This window comes from Rousettus aegyptiacus, unplaced genomic scaffold (genome assembly GCF_014176215.1).
Source record: "Rousettus aegyptiacus isolate mRouAeg1 unplaced genomic scaffold, mRouAeg1.p scaffold_m13_p_9, whole genome shotgun sequence".
NCBI classification, from domain to species: Eukaryota; Metazoa; Chordata; class Mammalia; order Chiroptera; family Pteropodidae; genus Rousettus; species Rousettus aegyptiacus.
In genome coordinates, this window is record NW_023416312.1 from 31092200 (window position 1) to 31113363 (window position 21164).

At 45.4% G+C, this 21164-nt stretch overlaps 2 protein-coding genes across 6 annotated transcripts; both read left to right on the top strand.

The window, feature by feature from the left end:
- Positions 1-5633: 5633 nt before the first annotated feature.
- PORCN (porcupine O-acyltransferase) lies at positions 5634-15847 on the top strand. 5 transcript variants are annotated; one of them, XM_016153361.2, is made up of 15 exons: positions 5634-5752; positions 6394-6566; positions 7911-8103; positions 8427-8470; positions 8847-9028; positions 9109-9239; positions 9355-9372; positions 10667-10681; positions 10780-10905; positions 11064-11164; positions 12181-12257; positions 12364-12427; positions 12556-12641; positions 13642-13752; positions 15390-15847. In XM_016153361.2, the coding sequence occupies exons 2-15, from the start codon at positions 6431-6433 to the stop codon at positions 15489-15491; spliced, it is 1386 nt and encodes a 461-aa protein (XP_016008847.1). In that variant the 5' UTR covers positions 5634-5752; positions 6394-6430; the 3' UTR covers positions 15492-15847. The 5 variants fall into 5 exon arrangements, with proteins under 5 accessions (XP_016008847.1, XP_036082929.1, XP_036082927.1 ...); XM_036227036.1 differs by lacking the exon at positions 12181-12257; XM_036227034.1 differs by lacking the exon at positions 10667-10681.
- Positions 15848-16800: 953 nt separating this feature from the next.
- Positions 16801-20951, top strand: LOC107515036 (EBP cholestenol delta-isomerase). Its single transcript, XM_016153364.2, has 5 exons — positions 16801-16957; positions 17839-18157; positions 19527-19563; positions 19691-19821; positions 20459-20951. The coding sequence occupies exons 2-5, from the start codon at positions 17857-17859 to the stop codon at positions 20680-20682; spliced, it is 693 nt and encodes a 230-aa protein (XP_016008850.1). The 5' UTR covers positions 16801-16957; positions 17839-17856; the 3' UTR covers positions 20683-20951.
- Positions 20952-21164: the final 213 nt, after the last annotated feature.

Consider the following 21164-nt stretch of genomic DNA (forward strand, 5'->3'; position numbering starts at 1 on the left):
CTTAAATCTTAAAACCAACATGGACTATTAAAAGACTGTTCGATTTCTCTTATGAATAGCAGCTCTTTTCTTTGTGCTTTTTTAAATGTCCTTTTACATCCCCAATGGAAGGGAATTTGGCATCTAACAAAAATGCATGTGTTTCTCTTTTGCCCCAGCAATCTCACTTCCAGCAATTTGCCCTAAAGATACACCTCCAATAATGTGAAAATACCTATGCACAAGATTAGTCATCACAGCATGGTTGATAATTTTAACAATATTGGCAACAATGTCAAGTTGTATACATAGGCAATGGTTGAATAAACTGGTACATTCACACAATGGAGTCCTATGCCACTGTAAAAAGATCGAGATGAGGAGTTGTTTCCAGGGCATACTGTTCAGTGAAAAAAGCAAAGTGCACAAAAGTATCTATAATATGCAAGCCTTCATGTAAGAAACAAGCTGATCTAAGAAACCATATGTATGTTTGCTTATCTTTACAAAAAGAAACATAAGAAGGATAAACTAGAAACTATTGAGACTGGTTGCCTAAGGGGGCTGGATGGGAGCAGATTAGAGAAATAGAGAAGTGACACTTCTCTGAGTATACTTGTTGGAATACTTCTGACTTTTGAAACTATGTTCATGTTTCACACACTTAAAATAAATAAATAAAATTAATGAGGATGGGGAAAATCCTGAAACAATACAATCAGAAACAGATGAAACTTGATTATATTTCAAACACAACCTCAATGAAGGGGAGTAGGAAGAATTAACCCAAGTAACTTTTGAACATGGTGTCCATCAGGCAAAAGACAAAAAGGACTGCAATATATATTGACCTCTAGTTGATAGACTTGTCTTCCATGGTGGTATCAGTTATTGAATCTGAAACTACTGAATGTGTATCCTAGGACTGAGCAAATAATAAAATTTTTGTGGCTAGTGAAAATTAGGTTTCTCACTGTTGGAGGAGGGAGTTACAAATAAAGAAAAGGAAAAGGCTAGGATGGACATTCTGGTGTGGGAGTGGTATTATAGATGTAAATTGGAACTCAGTCCACTGAGAAGGCCTAGAATCAGCCACACTACAGAAGCAATGAGCACTTCTAGTGCCCAGATCTTTGTTTCCTAAATACCATTCTCCACTAAAAGGAAACAAGACTTCTTGGGGTAAATGGCTGACTTCGGAACCAGGAAAGTACAAGAAAAGCCTGAAATATCCTAATGTAAGCTAAAGAAAAGATGTTCTCAAAAAATGATGGAGATATGTCAAAAGGACACAGAAGCCAGCTTGAGGGGACACCCACCGGCCACATCTAGAATACTCTGAGCATTGAACTAAATAATGATAGTTCTTTTCAACAAATAGTGCCAAGAAAACTGGTTATCTACATGCAAAAGAATGAAGTTGGACCCTTACCTCACACCATATACAAAAATGAACTCAAAATAGAGCAAAAATCTAAATGTTAAAGCCTAAAACTATAAAACTCTTGAAAGAAAACATAGAGGAAAGCTTCATGACATTGGATTGAGTAATGATTTCTTGGATATGACACCAAAAGCAAAGGCAATGAAAGAAAAAATAGGTAAGTCAAAATTTAAAATTTCTGAGTATCAAAAGACACAATCAACAGAGTGAAAAGGCAATCCACAAAATGAGAAAGGATGCTTACAAATCATATATCTGATAAGGGGCTAATATCTGGAATATATAAAGGACCCAAAAATTCAACAACAACAAAAAATAGACATTCCCATTTTAAAAAGGGCAAAGGACTTGAATAGACATTTCTCCAAAGAATATATGTATAGACGGGACCAATAACCACATGAAAAGATCCTAAACATCATTAATAATTAGGGAAATATAAATAAAAACCACAATGAAATACCACCTCAAACCCATTAGGATGGCTACTACAAAAAAAATAAAAAATAAGTGTTGGCGAGGATACCCTTTGTTGGAACACTTGTGCACTGTTGGTAGGAATGTAAAATAGTACAGCCACTGTGGAAGAGTATGGTGGTTCCTCAAAAAATTAAAAATAGAATTACCATATGATCCATCGATTCCATTTCTGGCTATATACCCAAAATAATTGAAAGCAGAGACTCAATGACATATTTGTATATCCATGTTCATAGCAGCATTACTCACAATAGCCAAAAGGTGGAAGAAACCCAAGTAGCCACCAATGGATGAACAGATAAACAAAATATGGCATATACATACAATGAAATATTATTGTCTGAAAAAGGAAGGAAATTCTGATACATGCTACAACATGGATGAACTTTGAGGGCATTATGGTAAATGAAATAAGCCAGTCACAAAAGGGCAAATACTGTATGAGTCCATTTATATAAGGTGCTTAGAGTAGTCAAATTCATAGAAATGGAAAGTAAAATGGTGTTTACTTGGGGCTGGGGGAAGGGAAATGGGTATTTGATGTTTAATGGGTATGGAGTTTAAGTTTGAGAAGATGAAAAAAAATTCTAGAGATGGATGGTGGTGTTGATCGCATGATAATATTATTGCCACCTAACCATACACTTAAAAATGGTTAGGATGGTAAATTTTATGTTATATACATTTTAACATAATTTAGAAAACATTATGCTCAGCGAAAGAAACAAGACACAGAAGATGACATATCACATAATTTCATTTATATGAAATGTCCAGAATAAGCAAATTTGTAGACAGAAAGAGATTAGTGATTACCTAGAGCTGTCAGGGGTAAATGGGGAGTGACTGCTAATAGGCACAAGGTTTCTTGTTTGGGTGATTGAAATGTCCTAAAATTAGGTCGTGGTGATTTTTACACAAGTCTATAAACATACTACCATTGTGTTGTACAACTAACACATGAGAATTCTATATGTAAATTATATCTCGATTAAGCTACTTTTAGACATAAAGATAGTAACTGACTTTAACCTGTGAATTAAAAGAAGAATCCATGAGTCCCATACTGATAAATAAACAAATAAATAAATACATGAGGAAAAGGGAAAGTTCTTCCTTACAGTAAAATCCCAGCTATACATATAAAAGAAAATCATTATTTGGCCAACATCATAGTAGTAATTGCTTCAGGCAACAATCACCAATGGATTCTAAAATAGTGAGTAGAAGTTTGAAGAAAAATAGAAGAGTTTCATAGTCTCAAAGTTTGTCCCTACAAGATACTTATTAATTACAAAGGGAAATAGTACATTTACAGTGGAAAATCCTGGAAGACACCGCCTAATAAAATGATCAAAGCTAATAACAACAATGTGGGAATTAACCAATACTTTGTGCCTCCAGATACACTAAGAAGAACACAGGTCACTTTTCTGTGGAATTCCTGCCAAAATGCAATCTAACCCTGAGGAAATATCAGATAAACCCAAATTAAAGGACATTCTTCCAACTAACTGGCCTGTGGCTCTTTGAAAACATCAGGATCATGAAAGTTAAGGGAAGACTGAGACATCCTCACATTGAAAGAGACTGAAAAGACTTGATAACAAAATGCATCTCATGACCCAGGATTTCCTTTTCCTACAGAGAGACATTATTGGAACACCCACTAGGATGGCTAGAATCAAAAAGTCAAATAACAAATGTTGATGAGGATGTGGACATATTGGAAATTTTTGTTAGGAAATTCATACTTAACTATTTAGTTGAAAGGGCATCACATCTGCAACTACTATCAAATAGGTTAGGAAAAGACAGACAGACGGACGGATGGACAGATAGATGATAGATAAATGTTATTATGAGGCTTGGCAATTTTTTACCAATCTAATAAATGAAAAATGTGAGCTGACTTTTAATTTTCATCTCTTTAATTATAGGGAGATCATTTAAAATATCCCAGAAACCATAACACAGAATGACCACAAAGGCTATAAAATTTGATATATATTTATTGACTGCCCACTCTCTATTAAGCTCCTGTGACAAAATATGAAACACCATACCTAGTAGATGTGAAATGTATCTAATTGTTGTTTTAATTTTGCATTTCCCTGATAACTAAAGAGATTGAGTTATCTTTTCATAAGTTATTACATATTGGCCATTTCAAGTGTCTTCTGCTGTGGATTACCTATTCATATCCACTGTCCATTTTCTAGTGTATTGTTTGTCCTTTTCTAATTGATTCATAATGTCTATTTTATGTCACAGAATCTAGACACCAGTTCTTTATCACACAGATCGAAAGATTAGATAGAAACAATCAAGTCTGTGAAGCTCAGTGTGGCACATAGTGAGGATCTTGGTTTTAAACGCCACGTCTTGCAACTAAGGGAAATATTTTTGGCGTGTGCTGTGGGTCATTGCTGACTCTACTTGAGTATGCTTTAAACCTGAGAAAAAAATTAGAATGAAGTCTAATTCATAAAATTTATGGCCTGTATTCATTATATGTATTCTTACTGGGTTCAATATTTTTCATTTGTAATACATGAATATTAATTTCTGAGTTAAAACTCATTTAACTTCATGTTATTTTTTTAAAGAGGGGAGACTTACACATTTCTCTTCAATTGCCATGGCTATTTCCAAGCAAAGAACTGCTAATCCCACTCTTTCGTTTAACAGAAAGGAACACTGAAGCTAGGTGAGTGGGCGTGTTCCCTCAGCTCCATACAGGTAGGCACTAATCTGATTAGAATCTGTTTTTCTTAGCGCCTCAGATGACAGTGGAGTCCAACTTGACCTAGGCTTCCCTTTCCCTTCTATATCATAGCTAGGCATGCAGTACATGTGCAATAAATGCTCCTTTGGAAAAAATAGGCCCTATATTATCCTAGCGACAGAATGGAGTGCCCAGACGCTGCTCCGTAGGGGAAGCAGACGGCAAGTGTAGTATAAATCCTCAATACTGGTGCAAATAGATCCCAATATAAACCATTGTTGGGAACACTGTAAGGGCTTCATAAATGCTCCTGGTCGATCGATGATCCATCCGTACTAGCCTCCTAGTTCACAGGGAAAACTCACTAGTTGCTGGGGTCACCCTCAATGCAGGGTGAGTAATTGAACAGGCAAATCAGTTCTCAATGACAAGCCAAGGGCTCACAAGGAGTCCCTACGGGAAGCACAGACGCCTAATTGGTGCTCCTCGGTGACACAATTAATACTTACAAATGTTTCTGGCCCGTCCCTGGGGGTGGGGAAGGTTGGAAGTTCCTTTAGTTCCCTGAAAGGATGGGGAAGGAGAGACCGCGGTTTATTTTCCCTTCTGTGAAACGGGGATACACAACAGTGTCGAGAGGACATGCGCGCGTGAGCAGTTGTGGAGAATGGGCTTTCCCTCCTCTGTCCCCCATCTTTCCCATCTCAGCTTCCAAGGATTAGGAATCGGACGATTCAAAAGTTTGTCCTTGGATGGCCAGAAGACCTCTGGACGCGAACGTTCAGGGGCTACAACACCCAGGACCGGAAAGGTGCGAGCACTAACGTTGTGCGCACAGGCGTCCCCCACCACCCCGCTCCTCTCAACCTCCCGCTCCTCCTTCCCTGGATCCTCCCGCTCCCCTCCTCCTCCACCAGCCCCGCCCTGCTCCTGCCCTCTCATTGGCCGCTTTGGCCGGTCGGGCCTCCCCGGGATTTAAAGGGCCCGCTCGCCGCGCCGCCCTGGGAGCCGCAGCTGGTCCCGGCCTTGCGGCCTGCGGGGAAGGCTGCCCGGAGGAGGCGGCGACGGTGGCGGCAGCGGTGCGTCCCCGGCCCCCGGGACAGCGGCTTTCTTCCTGCCAGGTAGGTCGCAGGAGTGCGCGTGCGGTTCCTCTGCTCCCATCCTGAGCCGGCCTCCCCGCACGGGTCTGCAGCGCGTGTCCTGGAGTCCCTTCTCCATCACCTTTCAGACTCCCTCTCTTGCTACCACCACCTCCCTGAAGTCCCGGTACCTGAGCAGGGCTTTGTTGGTGGCCGGGAGAGGCCAAGTTGGGGTGAGATGGGGTGCGTGGGGGATACAGGACACCCCCCACATCCGTACAAGGAGAGATGCACACGGCCCCCAAGTGTCACAGGATCTCCCTCTCTGCCCTCCACACAGAGCGACTATCTTGGAAACCAGAGAGCCCCCTCTTATTTGATATACGGGCCTAGAATGTACATCATTCAATCTCCATTGGACCCTGATTTGTCACTGCATACAAGAGACACAGGTCCTTCATTCACCACAGGTCATGGGGCTGTATGTGTGCACCCAGGACACCCCACATACATACAGTTGGTGGCTCAGTCTGATGTACCTGACAATCACACCCTCCCCCAGTCCCCCAGTACCGTGTCTCTACATGGGTTGCACAGCCCCAAACTGAAATGAGTGCTCAAGTCCATCTCTTGAGCATTGCCTGCCCCATGGACATACCTGCTCTGTGTCCCCACTTTGGCAGGTCTATCCATCTGTCCATCTTTCCGTGGGGGGCCACAATGGCCACCTTCAGCCGCCAGGAATTTTTCCAGCAGCTGCTGCAGGGCTGTCTCCTGCCTACTGCTCAGCAGGGCCTTGACCAGATCTGGCTGCTGCTTGCCATCTGCCTCGCCTGCCGCCTCCTCTGGAGGCTCGGTAAGTGCCTGCCACACAATGTGCCACCATACCAGTCCATATCACACCTGCTGTGTTCATCCATACCAAGCCACACCTTATGCTGCCATGTCTTATGTCTAGTCATGTTAAGACAGGTACCAACATGTCCAGCCCACCACATCCCACCAGGCCAAGCACCATTCCACCACACCATGTCCTACTACACCCAGCTATACCATGCCATACCATGCCAAGCCACATCCAGCCATGCCAGGTCATGCCTTTCAGTATTCCTGGGTTCTGGGCTTCTGGAAAGCTAAGGTTCTTGGAACTAGTGATCCTGAAATGTCTACAGCCCAAGGTTATAAGATTCTGGAATGCTGGTGTCATGGGGCTGTATGTGTGCACCCAGGACACCCCACATACATACAGTTGGTGGCTCAGTCTGGCCTCCCCGGGATTTAAAGGGCCCGCTCGCCGCGCCGCCCTGGGAGCCGCAGCTGGTCCCGGCCTTGCGGCCTGCGGGGAAGGCTGCCCGGAGGAGGCGGCGACGGTGGCGGCAGCGGTGCGTGGAATCCTAAAGTACCACATTATAGGGTTTGGGGATTCTGACAAGTTGAAATTTGTACATCCTGGGCTTCCAAATGCTGGCGTTCTGGATTTCTAGAATCAGGGCATAGTAAGATTTCCAGATTCTAGGACTGTGGAATGTTTCTACAATTACAGCGAGCCTATATGCAAATGATAAGATTCCAAGTTCCCAAGGTCTCCAAAGGATACCGAGAATTTTGGAAATCTGAGATTCAAAGGTTCTACACTTTCTTTCATCTTTTTCTTTTATTTTAAATGGATGATTTATTTTTTCCCAGGTTTATCATTTTGAAATATTTCAGTTACCAAAAAGTTGAAAGAATAGTACAATGAACACCCATATACACATTACCAGATTCTCCAACCGTCGACATCTTCCCATATTAGCCAATTCTCTCTATCTGTCTATCAGGTATGATCTTCCTGAATCACTTGAATAACCTGCTGACATTTCATCCCAAATCCTTCAGTGTGTATCCCCCAAGAACAAGGACATCTTCCTCAACAACCACAGCCTCAACCATCACCCCTCAAGAAATTTAATCTGGATGCAATAATATTATCCAATATAGTTGATGCTCAAATTTCCCCTGAATGTCCTTTATGGATGTTTCTTTTCTTTAAACCCAGACCCTGCCACCTCTCCAGCTCTCCAACACCTGTTTTGGGCCCCCTGCAATCCCACCACATTCCAAACTCTAGGCTTTTGTCCAGGCTGTGCCCTCTGCCCAGGTTGCCCTTTCTTCCTACCAGCCCGCCCAACTTTCTTTTCTTGTTTTCTTTCATCTGAAGGGTTGCCATCCTACCTGAAGCATGCAAGCACCGTGGCAGGAGGGTTCTTCAGCCTCTACCACTTCTTCCAGTTGCACATGGTTTGGGTCGTACTGCTCAGCCTCCTGTGCTACCTCGTGCTGTTCCTCTGCCGACATTCCTCCCATCGCGGTGTCTTCCTTTCTGTCACCATCCTCATCTACCTACTCATGGGGTATGAGTATGAGCCCTCATTCCAAGACTATCAGCAGAAGGGCAGCTGAGCCCCTAGGCTGCTCCTTGTGAAGGTGTCCAGTACAGGGAGGGCGTGAGGTGTTCCTGGAGGAGGGAATGTAAGAAACTTATTCTTTCTGAAGGCTGTACAGGACAGGCTGGGCTTGGGCTCCCCCTGGAGGAGGGAGTCCTATAGAATTATTCCTCCATTTGGTTGTGCAGGACAGGGGAAGATATAACCCTCTCTGAACCCTGACTTCCCCCTTTTGTGGTCTCTGAGGCCATGGGAGTCATGAGGCCAAGACCATCACCTTTTTTCCTTAGTGAGATGCACATGGTGGACACCGTAACATGGCACAAGATGCGAGGTAGGCAGCCCTGGCCCTCTGACCTGCTCCAGCCCTCCTGCCCTATTCCACCTCTCCTAACTCCCCCAATACTGTCTTTCCTTCCCCACTTTTCTCCTTCATATGCCCACCCTACTGGCCTCAGATTCCCTTTATATCTGTGTCTCTCTCTACCATGCCTTCCATCACTCCTCTATCTGTCTTTCTCATCTTGTGTACATGCCTGACTCATGAATAAAGGTATCTTCCAGTCCTGGGTTCACCCGCCTGTCTGACCCCATGCCCACCTGTCCATCCTTGTACTTCTCTTTTTCTACCACCCCTTGCCTGGTGCTCCCTATCCCCCCATGCTGACCTGCTCTCTGCCCATCCACTTGACCATGGGCACCACACATAGGGGCCCAGATGATCGTGGCCATGAAGGCGGTGTCTCTGGGCTTCGACTTGGACCGGGGCGAGGTGGGCGCAGTACCCTCGCCTGTGGAGTTCATGGGCTACCTCTACTTCGTGGGCACCATCGTCTTTGGGCCCTGGATATCCTTCCACAGCTACCTACAGGCTGTCCAAGGTCGCCCACTGGTGAGGTCCTGGGTGGACAGGAGGGCAGGGATTGTGGGAGCCACCACAGGGCAGTGTTCATGGAGCCTTGATCCCCACAGAGCCGCCGATGGCTGCAGAAGGTGGCCCGGAGCCTGGCGCTGGCCCTGCTGTGCCTTGTGCTGTCCACCTGTGTGGGCCCTTACCTCTTCCCATACTTCATCCCCCTTGATGGTGACCGCCTCCTTCGCAAGTGAGCATGGCCTTTGAGGCCTCTACCCAGCAGTGAGCGGGTTGGGTAGGGACCTGGGGTTTCCCCAGCTCTAAGCCTGTCTCTTAATGCTTCTGTCTGTCTTCTGTTACTACAGCAAGAAACGCAAAGCCAGGTAAATGAGGGCAGGTGCTGAGGGCGAGTGGGCTAACTAAGGGTGGGGGCACAGTCTGTGACCGATTGGTTCTATTGAGTCTGAGACCATATGACCACCTAGCCCGTGACTGGACAGAGACTGTCTGTCTATGGCTGTTGTCTGGCCAAATTGGCTCCGTGATTCCATGTATGAGTGACACTCTGACACATACCATGTATGGCTGTTCATCTGTTCCACTGTTTCACCATTAGAAACAAGTTACATAACTGCAAGGGGGAGTGACAAGTATATGTTGGTTGGTGATGCTGACCTGTCTGTGACTCTGACTAGGGGTGTGTATGGGTTGTTTGCCTATCAGCCACTGACTCCCTGTGTGGGACTGGAGTTCTGGCTGTCTGGCTGTGCCATTGTCAACAATGAGGTGTGTGGCTGTCATTGGGTAAGGTAAGTCTAGCTTGTCTATAACTCTGGCTTGGAATGGGTCTGATTGTAGCATGTTTGTGTGTCTGTCTGTGATGGATTCTGCCTGTGGATCTGCCTTCTCTGGCTGTGTGATGTTGTCTAGCTTAGGAGTCATGACGGACTGTGTGTGTGCCTATGCCCGGCGGCAGGACTGACCATAGGCCTCTGGTGTGACTGTAAGATTTCATCCGGCTATTTGATCGTATGACTCCCTCCCCATTCACTGGCCACTGATTGCATCTGATGCTGAACGAGGCTCTGGAATGTGAAGTAACTTGCCCAGTATTGCCCCGCTAAGCAGCCAGGCATTAATCCCAGGCCTGATTCCAGAACCAACACTTTTTCCAGTGTAGGACTCTGCCTATTTTTGACATTATACAATGTCTATTGTATAACTGACGGGATGACTATCTTGAGTGTAGAATTGTGTATGTGTGCATAGCAGGGTGCTTAATGGTCTTCGTGCCTAACTAAAGGACTTTTGTATGTCTTATGGTCACTGAGTCAGGTTAGAGAGCTGTGAGGCTGGGAGTCTGATAGTATTTCTGTCTGGCCACTTGGCTGTGGCAAGGTATAGGGCTGTGAGATTGGGCCTCTGACAGTGGCTGGGTCTGGATGTCTGGTGGTATGAGATTGCAGAACCGTGTTATATTGTAGGGCAACTCACACATCCATTTGAGCCCCATGAAACTAACCAACAGTGTATGTATGTATGTGTGTTACTATCATACTGCACCTTTTTGCCACCATGTTTCTGTCTTGTCTGTGAACAATTCAGGCCAGCTTCCTAGGCCTCTCTGACTCTCTTTCCTTTCTTCTCTGCTGCCTTCCTGATCCCCGGGGGCCTTAGGGGCACCATGGTAAGGTGAGTCTACAGAGTGGGGCCAGGGATGCTGACACATGATGGGGTGTCATGCTGGCCCCTGGGAATGATGCCTCTCCCCGCTGCTCCTTTCTCCCCAGGTGGCTGCGAGCCTACGAGAGTGCTGTCTCCTTCCACTTCAGCAACTATTTTGTGGGCTTCCTGTCCGAGGCCACAGCCACACTGGCGGGGGCTGGCTTCACCGAGGAGAAGGACCACCTGGAATGGTGGGGAGGGCTGGGGGGGGCTCCTCTCCCACAGGGTGCTGCCTAAAGGACATGCAGGGAGGAGGGGGGGTGCTCCAGGAGAGGAAACTGCCAAGACAAAAGTATGGCAGTCAGACAGATAGAGATCTCAGATAAATTTGCATCTCTTCTGCCCACAGGGACCTGACGGTGTCCAAGCCACTGAATGTCGAGCTGCCTCGGTCCATGGTGGAGGTTGTCACAAGCTGGAACCTGCCTATGTCTTATTGGCTAAATAACTGTGAGTCACCAAGTCAGCACTCCTCAGGCCCTACAGTCATTCTTTCATACCTTCATACAACAAATATTTACTGAGAATCTACTACATGCTAGGCACTGAAGATACTGCAGGGACCAAAACCAAATCCCTGCCCTCGTGGCATTTTTGAGGGTGGAGCAGATAAGAGAAAAAATACACAATAGTTCAGGTGGTGATAAGTGCTATTGTAAAATATAAAGCAGGAAAACATGATCTGGGAGTGTTGGCAATGGGGGCGAGAGGTTGTGATTTTAAATAAATTAGCCAGGGCAAGTCCCATGGAGTAGGTGACATTTGAAAAATGAGAGGGAAAGCAATCTGAATATGTCAGGGAGGAGTATAACAGATAGTAGGAACAGCTAATGCAAAGGCCCCGAGGCAAGGGTGTGCCTTGCACATTTGAAGAGACCAGTTCAGCAGGAGCAAAGAGTGAGGGGGCCAGTGGCGGGAGGTGAAGTTGGAGAGGAGACAGGGGCCTAGTCCTATAGAGCCTCATTGGCCATGAGGAGGACTGGTTTTTCTCTGAGAGCTAGAGCCATAGCAGGGCTCTGAGTGGAGGATGACCTTGGGCTGACTTGGGTTGCAACAGGACCTTCTGGCTGCTATGAGGACAGATAGGGAGGGGGCGAGGGCAGCTGCAGTAGTTCAGGCCAGTGATGGTAGCAATGGTAGTGGACATGGAAAGGAGAGGCCTAATTCTAGATAAATTCTGATGGTGGAACTGACAGCATTGGCTAAGTTTGGTTGTAGCATTGCGGGGAGGGCAGATCAAAGTGATTCTGGGGTTTTTGCCCTGAGGAACTGGAAGGGTTGAGTGGACATTGGCTGAACTTGGGGAGACTTGGGAGGAGCAAGATGGAAGGAAAGCTTGAAGCCATTATGAAGACTTTATCCTGGGGGTTCCAGCAGGTTGTAGGTATCCTCACCCTTCCCTGTGGCCCCCCAGCAAGGGCAGAGGGTGTCTTGGGAGACTCTTGACCCACATCTCCCCCCTCCAGATGTTTTCAAGAATGCTCTCCACCTGGGGACCTTCTCAGCCGTGCTGGTCACCTATGCAGCCAGTGCCCTCCTGCATGTGAGCAGGGTGGAGCAGGATCAGGGTGGAAGCTGGGTGGAGGTGGCAGGGCCTCTTCTTTACTCACCTCATTGTGCCTTTCCCCTGCCCTCCCCACTCCCGCCAGGGCTTCAGCTTCCACCTGGCTGCGGTGCTGCTGTCTCTGGCATTTATCACTTATGTGGAGCATGGTAAGTGGAGAGCCCAGCCCAGCAGACTGGGTGGAAGGTTGGCAGGGGCAGGGGCGGGGGTGGGGGTGGCTGGAACCACTGGCCCCTGAAGCTAACCTGACCCCCTTACCTCCCTGCATCTACCCCAGTCCTCCGGAAGCGCCTGGCTCGGATCCTCAGTGCCTGCGTCTTGTCAAAACGGTGCCCACCAGACTGTTCACACCAGTATCGCTTGGTGAGGGTTCAGCCTGGGCAACCTTACACCCTACACTCACCCTCAAAAATGTTACTTTTGTCTCCATCTAATATGTATCTCAGGGTGCCCAGCTTCCTCTTCCGGTGCCTGAGCCATCCATGTAACCACAGCTCTGTCCACTGGCATCTGTCTCTCTAACAAACATTTATCTAGCAGCTGTTGTATACACACCTGGCATTCATGTCCCCAGTAAATATTTATTGAGCAGCACCTGCTGATATCAGACACTGTTTCAGGTACTGAAGACAGAGTGGTAAACAAAACAGACCAAAGTCCCAGCCCTTTGGGACAAACATTTTAAAGGGGGAGACAGTAAATAAAAACTAAGTCAGTAAAGTATAATAGTTTGTTGGATTGTGATTAATGCTAAGGAGGAAATACATAAGGGAAAGGGGAGGGGAAATATTAGGAGGTGAATGGATTCAATTTTAAACAGGGAGGTACCTTTTGAGTTCTTTAACTGAAGGATGTAAGGGACAGAAGCATTCCAGGCAAAGGGAAGAACCAGTGTAAAGGCCCTGAGATGGAAGAGGGCCTGGAATATTTGAGGAACAGTGAAGAGGACAGTGTGGCTTGAGCAGAGTGAGCAAAGGGGAGAGTGGCGGGCCCTGTATGTCATGGTGGGGATTTGCTTTGTTTGTTTTCATTTCGTTTGCAATAAGAAGTATGGACAACCTCTGACAACTGATATTTATCACCATAAAGCCCCGACTCAGTGCCCCACCATTCTTTGTCCTCTGCCTGAATACTCGTATCTCCCCTTCTCCCCTAGCTGGATGGTACCCTCATCCCTGGATAACCATTGATCTCCCATAGAAGGATCTGACCATCTATTTCCTACCCCAGGGGGTACCCTAAACAGCCTCGTTCCTGAGATCCACTGCACTTTATGCATCTCCCTGAGCTCCTCTGCCCAGGTGAAACTGGGAGACAGTAAATACGTCCAGCTGCCAAGCATATCTATCTGTCCCCCCCACAGGGCCTGGGGGTGCGAGCCTTAAACCTGCTCTTTGGGGCCCTGGCCATCTTCCACCTGGCCTACCTGGGCTCTCTGTTCGATGTCGATGTGGATGATACCACAGAGGAGCAGGTGAGGTGGGGCCCTGGGCTGGGGGTACCCAGGGATGTGCCACCTGCTCATGAGAACCGTGAGGGCAAAGTAGTGGGGGGAGGCTGAGGCAATGAGGACCCTGTGGTATGTCTCTAGCTTGTGTAGCCAGTGCTCCTCTATCCTTCTTTCCCGTTGTCCCTCTGGTTGATTCACACTGTTGGGTCTTTCATTTGGATAAAGTGTGCAAAATGTTTTTTTTTACTTATAAAATTTATTTTATAGAGATGGAGTGTAAAATACAGGCTTTACTTTTTTAAATTAATCATTTCATCATATTTTTGTTTAGGTAGAATTTACAAGATTTCTTTCTTATTTTTTAAAAAATATTTTTACTCAGGTTGAGTGTGCAAGCTCTGGATTTTACTTTTAAAATGTACATTAAAGTGTCTATACTATTTTTATTCATGCGAAATATGCACATTCCAGATTCTACTCCTTTTTTAATGAAAAACAATTTTAAAAATAATATTCATTTATATGACTCTTGCAGGGTCCAGGTATTGCTTATCTTTTAGCTAAATTTTTGTTAATTAAAAATAAAAATTTATTTTATATTATTTTCATCATTAAAACCAATTTTTAATTTTGATTTAGGTTGAGTGTGCAAAATCTTGGTTTTGCTTCTTTTTAAATAAATTTTTTATCTTATTTTAATTAAAACATTTAAAGATAGTTAATGTGTATCCCATGGTTCAAAAAACAAAACAGTATTCAAGATATTCAGGGGAAAGTCTTGCTCCTACCATCTACCACTGCCCTCTTACAGGAAACCATTTTTGCTCATTTTATTAAAATATCCTTCTAAATTTTAAGCATAATAGGTAAAATTAAAAAAAAAATTTTTATTCCCTCCCCCTGGCTTTTACCCTAAAGGTATCTCATGAATGACATTGTTCTACATGTTCCTTTTTCCACATAATAATATTTGAAAATCTTCCATATTAGTATACAGAGTACCCTCACTCATTTTTTCCATTGTGAGGATGTAACACAGTGTAGTTTGTCCCTTATCAGTGGATACCCAGGTGATTTCTAGTCCTTTCCTATTGCAAATGATGCTGAAACAAGTAACACCCTCATACCCATGTGGATTCACACAGGTGCAGACATAACTGTAGGATCTATCCTTGATAGTCAGAATGGGGAATTTACCTTTTTGCCCTCCTACCTGCAGCGTGTGAACCTGCCTGTCACCCCACAACGGAGTGGCTCTCAGACACTGAATGTGTTCACCAATTTGAAAGGAGGAAAATTACGATTGAGGACATATGTTTAAGAGCTATTCGTTTTTCTCCTTTACTGAGAATGACCTACTTGCCTCCTTGGCCAATTTTTGTCTTTTTAAAAAATCAATTTCTAGGAGCTCTTTACATATAAGGAAGAGTACAGGTCAGAGAGTGGGATTGCCTTGTCTTATTTTTTAATTATATTTAAGGAAAGAAAAACAAAAGAAAAAACCTAAATCTGCTTACTTTTTGTATTTACCCACTATCTCCTCTGGGATCTCACCTAGGACTACCATGGAGTCACAAAAATGGCCTTGAGCTAAGGATGGGTTTTCCTGAGAGCTTCTTTGTTCTTGCTGAGTGGGACCATCACTTCTTTTTCTCCCACAGGGCTATGGCATGGCATATACTGTCCACAAGTGGTCAGAGCTCAGCTGGGCCAGTCACTGGGTCACTTTTGGATGCTGGATCTTCTACCGTCTCATAGGCTGAGGCACATCCGTGGACCCTCACAGCTCCCTCAAGACCCCTTCTCAGGGTGCCAGCTCTGATGGAGGATGAGGGAAAGCCCTCTTATTCTTGACTCCTCTCCATCCTTGATCCCCCAACACCACTATACACACATATACATACATACATACATACATACATACATACATACATACATACATACACACACATCCCATTTCCATGCTTGTCGATCCTCGTCCCACCACAAGGGGGTAGGAGGTGGTCCCTGCTAGGGCTTAGGGGTGAGGGACACTTGGGGAAGCAGAGAGAGGGAGATACAGGGCCTCCCCACCTTCCTTCTCCCTTTTTATATAGTTTGTTATTGTCAAATAAAAGTAGGAAAGATACAAAAGGCTCTTTCTTCACTGCTCAGTGGGGAATAGATGTGAGTGAGGAAGGGGGCACAGCATGCATAAAGGTTTGGAAGCTGGAAACCATGAAGAGGGAGCAGGTTGTGATTTGATCAAAATTAATTTATTATTGTTCATGATTGGATGATGAGCCCGAGGTGGTACCGCTTGATTTAGCGGGACCAGAACAGGTTGGATAGTTAAATATCGGGGAGGCCTGATAATAATTGGCTGGAAAACCAAGAGAATCCATTCTGATTGGTTGCTCTGGGATGGGAGAGGAGTGGGAGAAGCAAGAGTTGATTACATACTGGTCCTTAAGACTGAGGGTTGTGAGTTGTTAATTGGATAGGTCTGGGATGGGTCTGGATTCTGACTGTGCGTTCTTGGTGGCCACTGGCTTAGAGTTGCAGAGTTCTGATTGGCTCTTTAGAGTTAGCAAAGGGAGATTGAGGGTCTCCATGCCAATTAGCCAGCAAGGTTAAGAGGTCTGGGTTTTGATCGATTCATCTGACTTGAAGTCGGGAGAGGTGAGGGTGATCTCTGGGGAATTCTGAGTGCTGGGGTAGAGAAGGTGGAGGCGCAGTATACAGGATGTAACCTTAGTATTAAATTCCCTTGCGCATTAGGGCATTAGGATTAAAGGTTGGTCTGGATGCTGATTAGTTGCTCTGCTTAGAAAACTAGGGCAAAGATGAAAAGACACAACGCAATGCTGATTCAACAGCAGACAAGAAGGATGCTTGTAGAATACCCGATCTCCAATATGACTGACTGATAAAGGGATAGAGAAATTGAAGCCAAGACTCGCCGCAGGTTGGCTTCGGGCCCGAAAACGCCCACCAACGTCGGAAGGCCCAGCCTTCACCCACCTCCTGACTCGGCTCAGCCAATAGCGAAAATGGCACCACGCGTGGGGAGCAGGAGCGGCGGCACAGAGAGAGCTCCTATTGGTTAGGAGCAGTACTGGCCTTCCCACCCCTTAAGACGAGGAAGCTGTATGGGGTTAGGTCTGAACTAGAGCTGTTACGGACCCACCGGGCCAGCCTCAACAAAGCCAGGACCCTGTGGGAGAGGCCGCTGTGACCGCGCCGCTAGGTGAGTGCCCTCCGCCTGGCCTCCCACTCTATCCCCTAGCTCTGGAGCTAAACGGCCGGCCCTCGGCGCGCCTGCGCGATTCACGGCCCCCGCCACCTCGCTGCACTGCCACACCCCGCACGCGCCTGCGCGAGACCCCCACCCACCCTCGGCTACCGCGTGGTTGTCCAGACTACAGAAGAGGCTCCTCATTGGGCAGGTGGATTAGAAGGTTATAGTTCTGATTGGTGGTCTCTGTAATTTGACCTCCTTTTCCTCTTTAAGCTCCGCGCGCGCTAAATCTGTGTCTTCCACTCGCCTCTGTATTTTATTTTGGCAGTATTGTAGGAAGCGTTTGGCTTTCCACATACTGAATCTGAGGGTCGTGGTTCTCATTAGTCTTCTCTCTTCTGTCCTGAAGTTTCCAGGACTAGAGGGAGGGAATAGCTCTCCGTTGAACAATGCAAGACACCCCTGCAATGGGACCCAAACTATTTGCAGTCTCTTCTACACCAGACTGTGACCCCTGAGGGCGGGGACCAGGCCTGGTTCCTGTGTCTCCCTCACAGAGGATGACCAATGAGGTTGGGGACCAGGTCCGGTTCCTGTGTCTTCTAAAGCTGACCCTGACCCCTGAGGGCAGGAACCTGGTCTGGTTCCTGTGTCTACCATATCATGTGGCTCCTAAAGGAACAAGTTTTCAGTATTAAGGCCTTATAGCCATGATTTTAAAACAGCATATAGATTGTTTTTAATCCAGTTTTACAAGTCTGTAAACTGAAAAATTTAGTCCATTTCCATTTCTTATATAACCATTCAAATTTGATTTTATGCTCTCATTCTGTGCTTTCTATTCAGATTTTTCTCTTCCTTTTTTCTCTTTTCTACTTATCCACACACAGCCGTCAGCCTACAGAGACATGGCCACCAATGCTAGCCCCTTGCACCCATACTGGCCTCGGCACCTGAGACTGGACAATTTTGTGCCTAATGACTGCCCTACCTGGCATCTCCTGGCTGGCCTCTTCTCTGTCTCTAGTGTCTTAGTTGTGACCACGTGGCTGTTGTCTGGACATGCTGCAGTCATTCCACTGGGGACTTGGCGGCGACTCTCCCTGTGCTGGTTTGCAGTGTGTGGGTTCATTCACATGGTGATTGAGGGCTGGTTCACCCTCTACCACGAGGACCTTCTTGGAGACCAAGCCTTCCTGTCCCAACTCTGTGAGTCTTGAGTTCTTTCATGTGCTGTGGGAGGGAATTTTCTGGGCAGGGATTGGCTTAGATGTTTACCCACCCACCAACTCTTCTATTAATGTATTTTAAAATTTTGTTTAACTTGTCGCATATATATTCACATGGGTCAAAAACCAAATCATTTAAAGAGGTATGCAGTGAAATTCTACCCTCTGTCTACCAAGTTTCCCCAATTATTAATAATCGCTTGTTTCCTTTCAGAATTAATTTACCCATAAATTACACACATAAGGCTCAGTTTGTCCAATTATAGAAGAGGGATAATAGTAATACCTAAATACATATAAGGCACTTAGAACAGTGTTTGGCAGACAGTAGATGCCATGTAACTGTTTATCATCATCGTCAGTTTTTATTTTTCCCTTTTGTGCCAGTAAATGCTAAAATGCTATATATACTACTGAACTTTACTTTTTAAAATGAGACCACTCCTCATCAGTTCATAAAGAGCTTTCAAAGCATAGATGTTACAGAATTATTTGATTTGTCCAGTATTGATGGGCATTTCTCCCAATATTTTGCTGTTACAAGAAACACTCCTGATGAATAAAGGTGCTATGAGTATTGTTATACAAGTTTTTGTGTAGAGATCTGTTTTCATTTCTTTTGGGTAAATACAAAGGAGTAGAATGGCTAGCTGGGTCATATGTGTGTTTAACTTTATGGAAAACTGCCAAACTTTTCAAAAATGGCTGCACCATTTTATATTCCCACCAGCAGTATATCAGAGCCATAGTTTTTCCACATTCTCACTGACACTTGATATGGTCAAGTATTTCTTAAATTTTAGTCCTTCTAGTGGATATGAGTGACATTTCATTATGGGGTTGTCATTTGCTTTCCCTTAACAATTAAAGTTTGAGCACCTTTCATGTGCGTATTGACCATTTGGAAATCCACTTTGGTGAAGAACCTATTCTAATCTGCCAATTTTTACATTATGTGAGCTGCCTTTTTCATACTGATTCTCTGCTTACTCTTTCATTCACTCCTCTATTCACCTTCGTGCTCTCTGTCTCTCTGTCTCTGTCTCTGTCTCTCCCCCCGCTTATTGGCTACTTCAATCTCTCTATAATCTACACCTGCCTCCATTTTTATTCTATAAATATTTATTGAATACCAGAAAGTCACAGAAACACTGTTCTGTCAGGTTTGCACACATTATCTTGTATACATATATTAACTCTAGAATCCAAACAGTCACCGCATATCAGATGTGGAAACTGAGGCATAGAAGGGTTATAAAACCTGCCTGATTACATGGGGCTTCAGCTCTTACAAGTCTTAGTTCCTTTTCCTGTCTTTATTCTTCATGTTTGTCTCTTATCTTTATCAGGGAAAGAGTATGCCAAAGGAGACAGCCGATATATCCTGTAAGTGTTTGCCGCTATCAAGGGAGACCTACATTGGTTAGGGTGGTGGTGAGTCAGGGAGCATTAACAGGGTGCCCTGTGGGTAGAACACAGTGTTACCAGTGTACCCCCATCCTTTCTTCCACAGAAATGACAACTTCACAATATGCATGGAGACTATCACGGCTTGCCTGTGGGGACCACTCAGCATTTGGATAGTGATCGCCTTTCTCCGCCAGCAGCCCCTCCGCTTTGTCCTACAGCTTGTGGTCTCTGTGGGTGAGGAGAAAGCCAACACTTGGTGCTGGAGGGATTAATGTGGACTCCACAGACACAGGGGCATCTGTGTGGGTGGGATCTCTCAATTGCACCCATCCAAGGCTGAATAAGACTGAAAGACAAACTCCCTGAAGTTCTGGAACAGTCATGCCCCTCTCAGCCCGTGTTCTCAAGCTGGGAGTATTTGTTTCTTCTCCTCCATCACAAAGTCTGTGAAGGTTACATGAGGTGACCCATGATGTTGGAAAGCCCCTTGGTCCTCCAGGCTCAGGATTTTGAGCCCTCTTTATCCGAAGTTCAGTCCTCGTGTGTTCTTATATTGTTAGCTTTCTTTAGTTCTAGAAATGAGAGTTCTCTTTAGTCCTAGAACCCTGAGCTATCTTGAATTAAAGGATTTTGAGCTTTCTTAAATTCAAGAGTTATGAATGAACTCTACTGAGTTCCGAAATTCTCAGCTTCTGATTTCTGAAATTCTCATCTTTCTGATTTTCTCAACTTTTCAGCTGTGTGATTCCAGAATTCTTAGCCCTCTGAATTTGGGAATCCTGAGCACTGAGACCTTAAATGATGACTTGGAAAATGCTTTGGATTAGCTCCTCCTCACAAGGTTTCTCCCTTCCTTTTCTTCCTCCCACAGGTCAGATCTATGGGGATGTGCTCTACTTCCTGACGGAACACCGTGATGGATTCCAACATGGAGAGCTGGGTCACCCACTCTATTTCTGGTTTTACTTTGTCTTCATGAACGCTCTGTGGCTGGTGCTGCCCGGAATCCTTGTGCTTGATTCTGTGAAGCAGCTCACCTATGCCCAGAGCCTGCTGGATTCCAAAGCCACAAAAGCCAAAAGCAAACAGAACTAATGAGTGATGGACTGGGCTGGAACATTGGCTGGTAATGAGCTCTCCATCTACCAGAAGAGTCCAGTCCTTGCTTCCACAGGTTAGAGGGACAAAGCAAATTGATCTGTCAGACTCAGGCTGGTGGGTTGGCACCAAAAGGACCAGAGACTGGGGGAAGAAAGGAGTGTGGAGCTACTGCCAGGAGCTATTGAAACAAAAGTCTAAGAGAACCTAGGAGGTACATGGTGGCCACAGTTTTTAAAATCAATAAATAAAAGGTCTTGACCCTATCACTGAGAAATCTTTAATTACTAACCCCAGAGATGCCTCATGACTGACCCCACAGACCCCCTCCATCACTCACTCATTCTACAGACTACCATTCTCTCAGCCATAGACCCCCATCTGCCTCACATAAACCTTCAGTCTATGACCTCACAAACTCCTATCACTAACCCCATAGATTCCCATGGTAGCTGATAATATCCATAAGTTACACCCGT

Coding starts and splice junctions, on each gene's coding strand:
- PORCN (XM_016153361.2), top strand. CDS start 6,431: ATGGCCACCTTCAGCCGCCAGGAATTTTTCCAGCAGCTGCTGCAGGGC. Junction 8,104..8,426: donor CTCATCTACCTACTCATGGG/GTATGAGTATGA, acceptor TTTTTTCCTTAG/TGAGATGCACATGGTGGACA. Junction 11,165..12,180: donor GTCTTATTGGCTAAATAACT/GTGAGTCACCAA, acceptor TCCCCCCTCCAG/ATGTTTTCAAGAATGCTCTC.
- LOC107515036 (XM_016153364.2), top strand. CDS start 17,857: ATGGCCACCAATGCTAGCCCCTTGCACCCATACTGGCCTCGGCACCTG. Junction 19,564..19,690: donor GGAGACAGCCGATATATCCT/GTAAGTGTTTGC, acceptor TTTCTTCCACAG/AAATGACAACTTCACAATAT. Junction 19,822..20,458: donor ACAGCTTGTGGTCTCTGTGG/GTGAGGAGAAAG, acceptor TTCCTCCCACAG/GTCAGATCTATGGGGATGTG.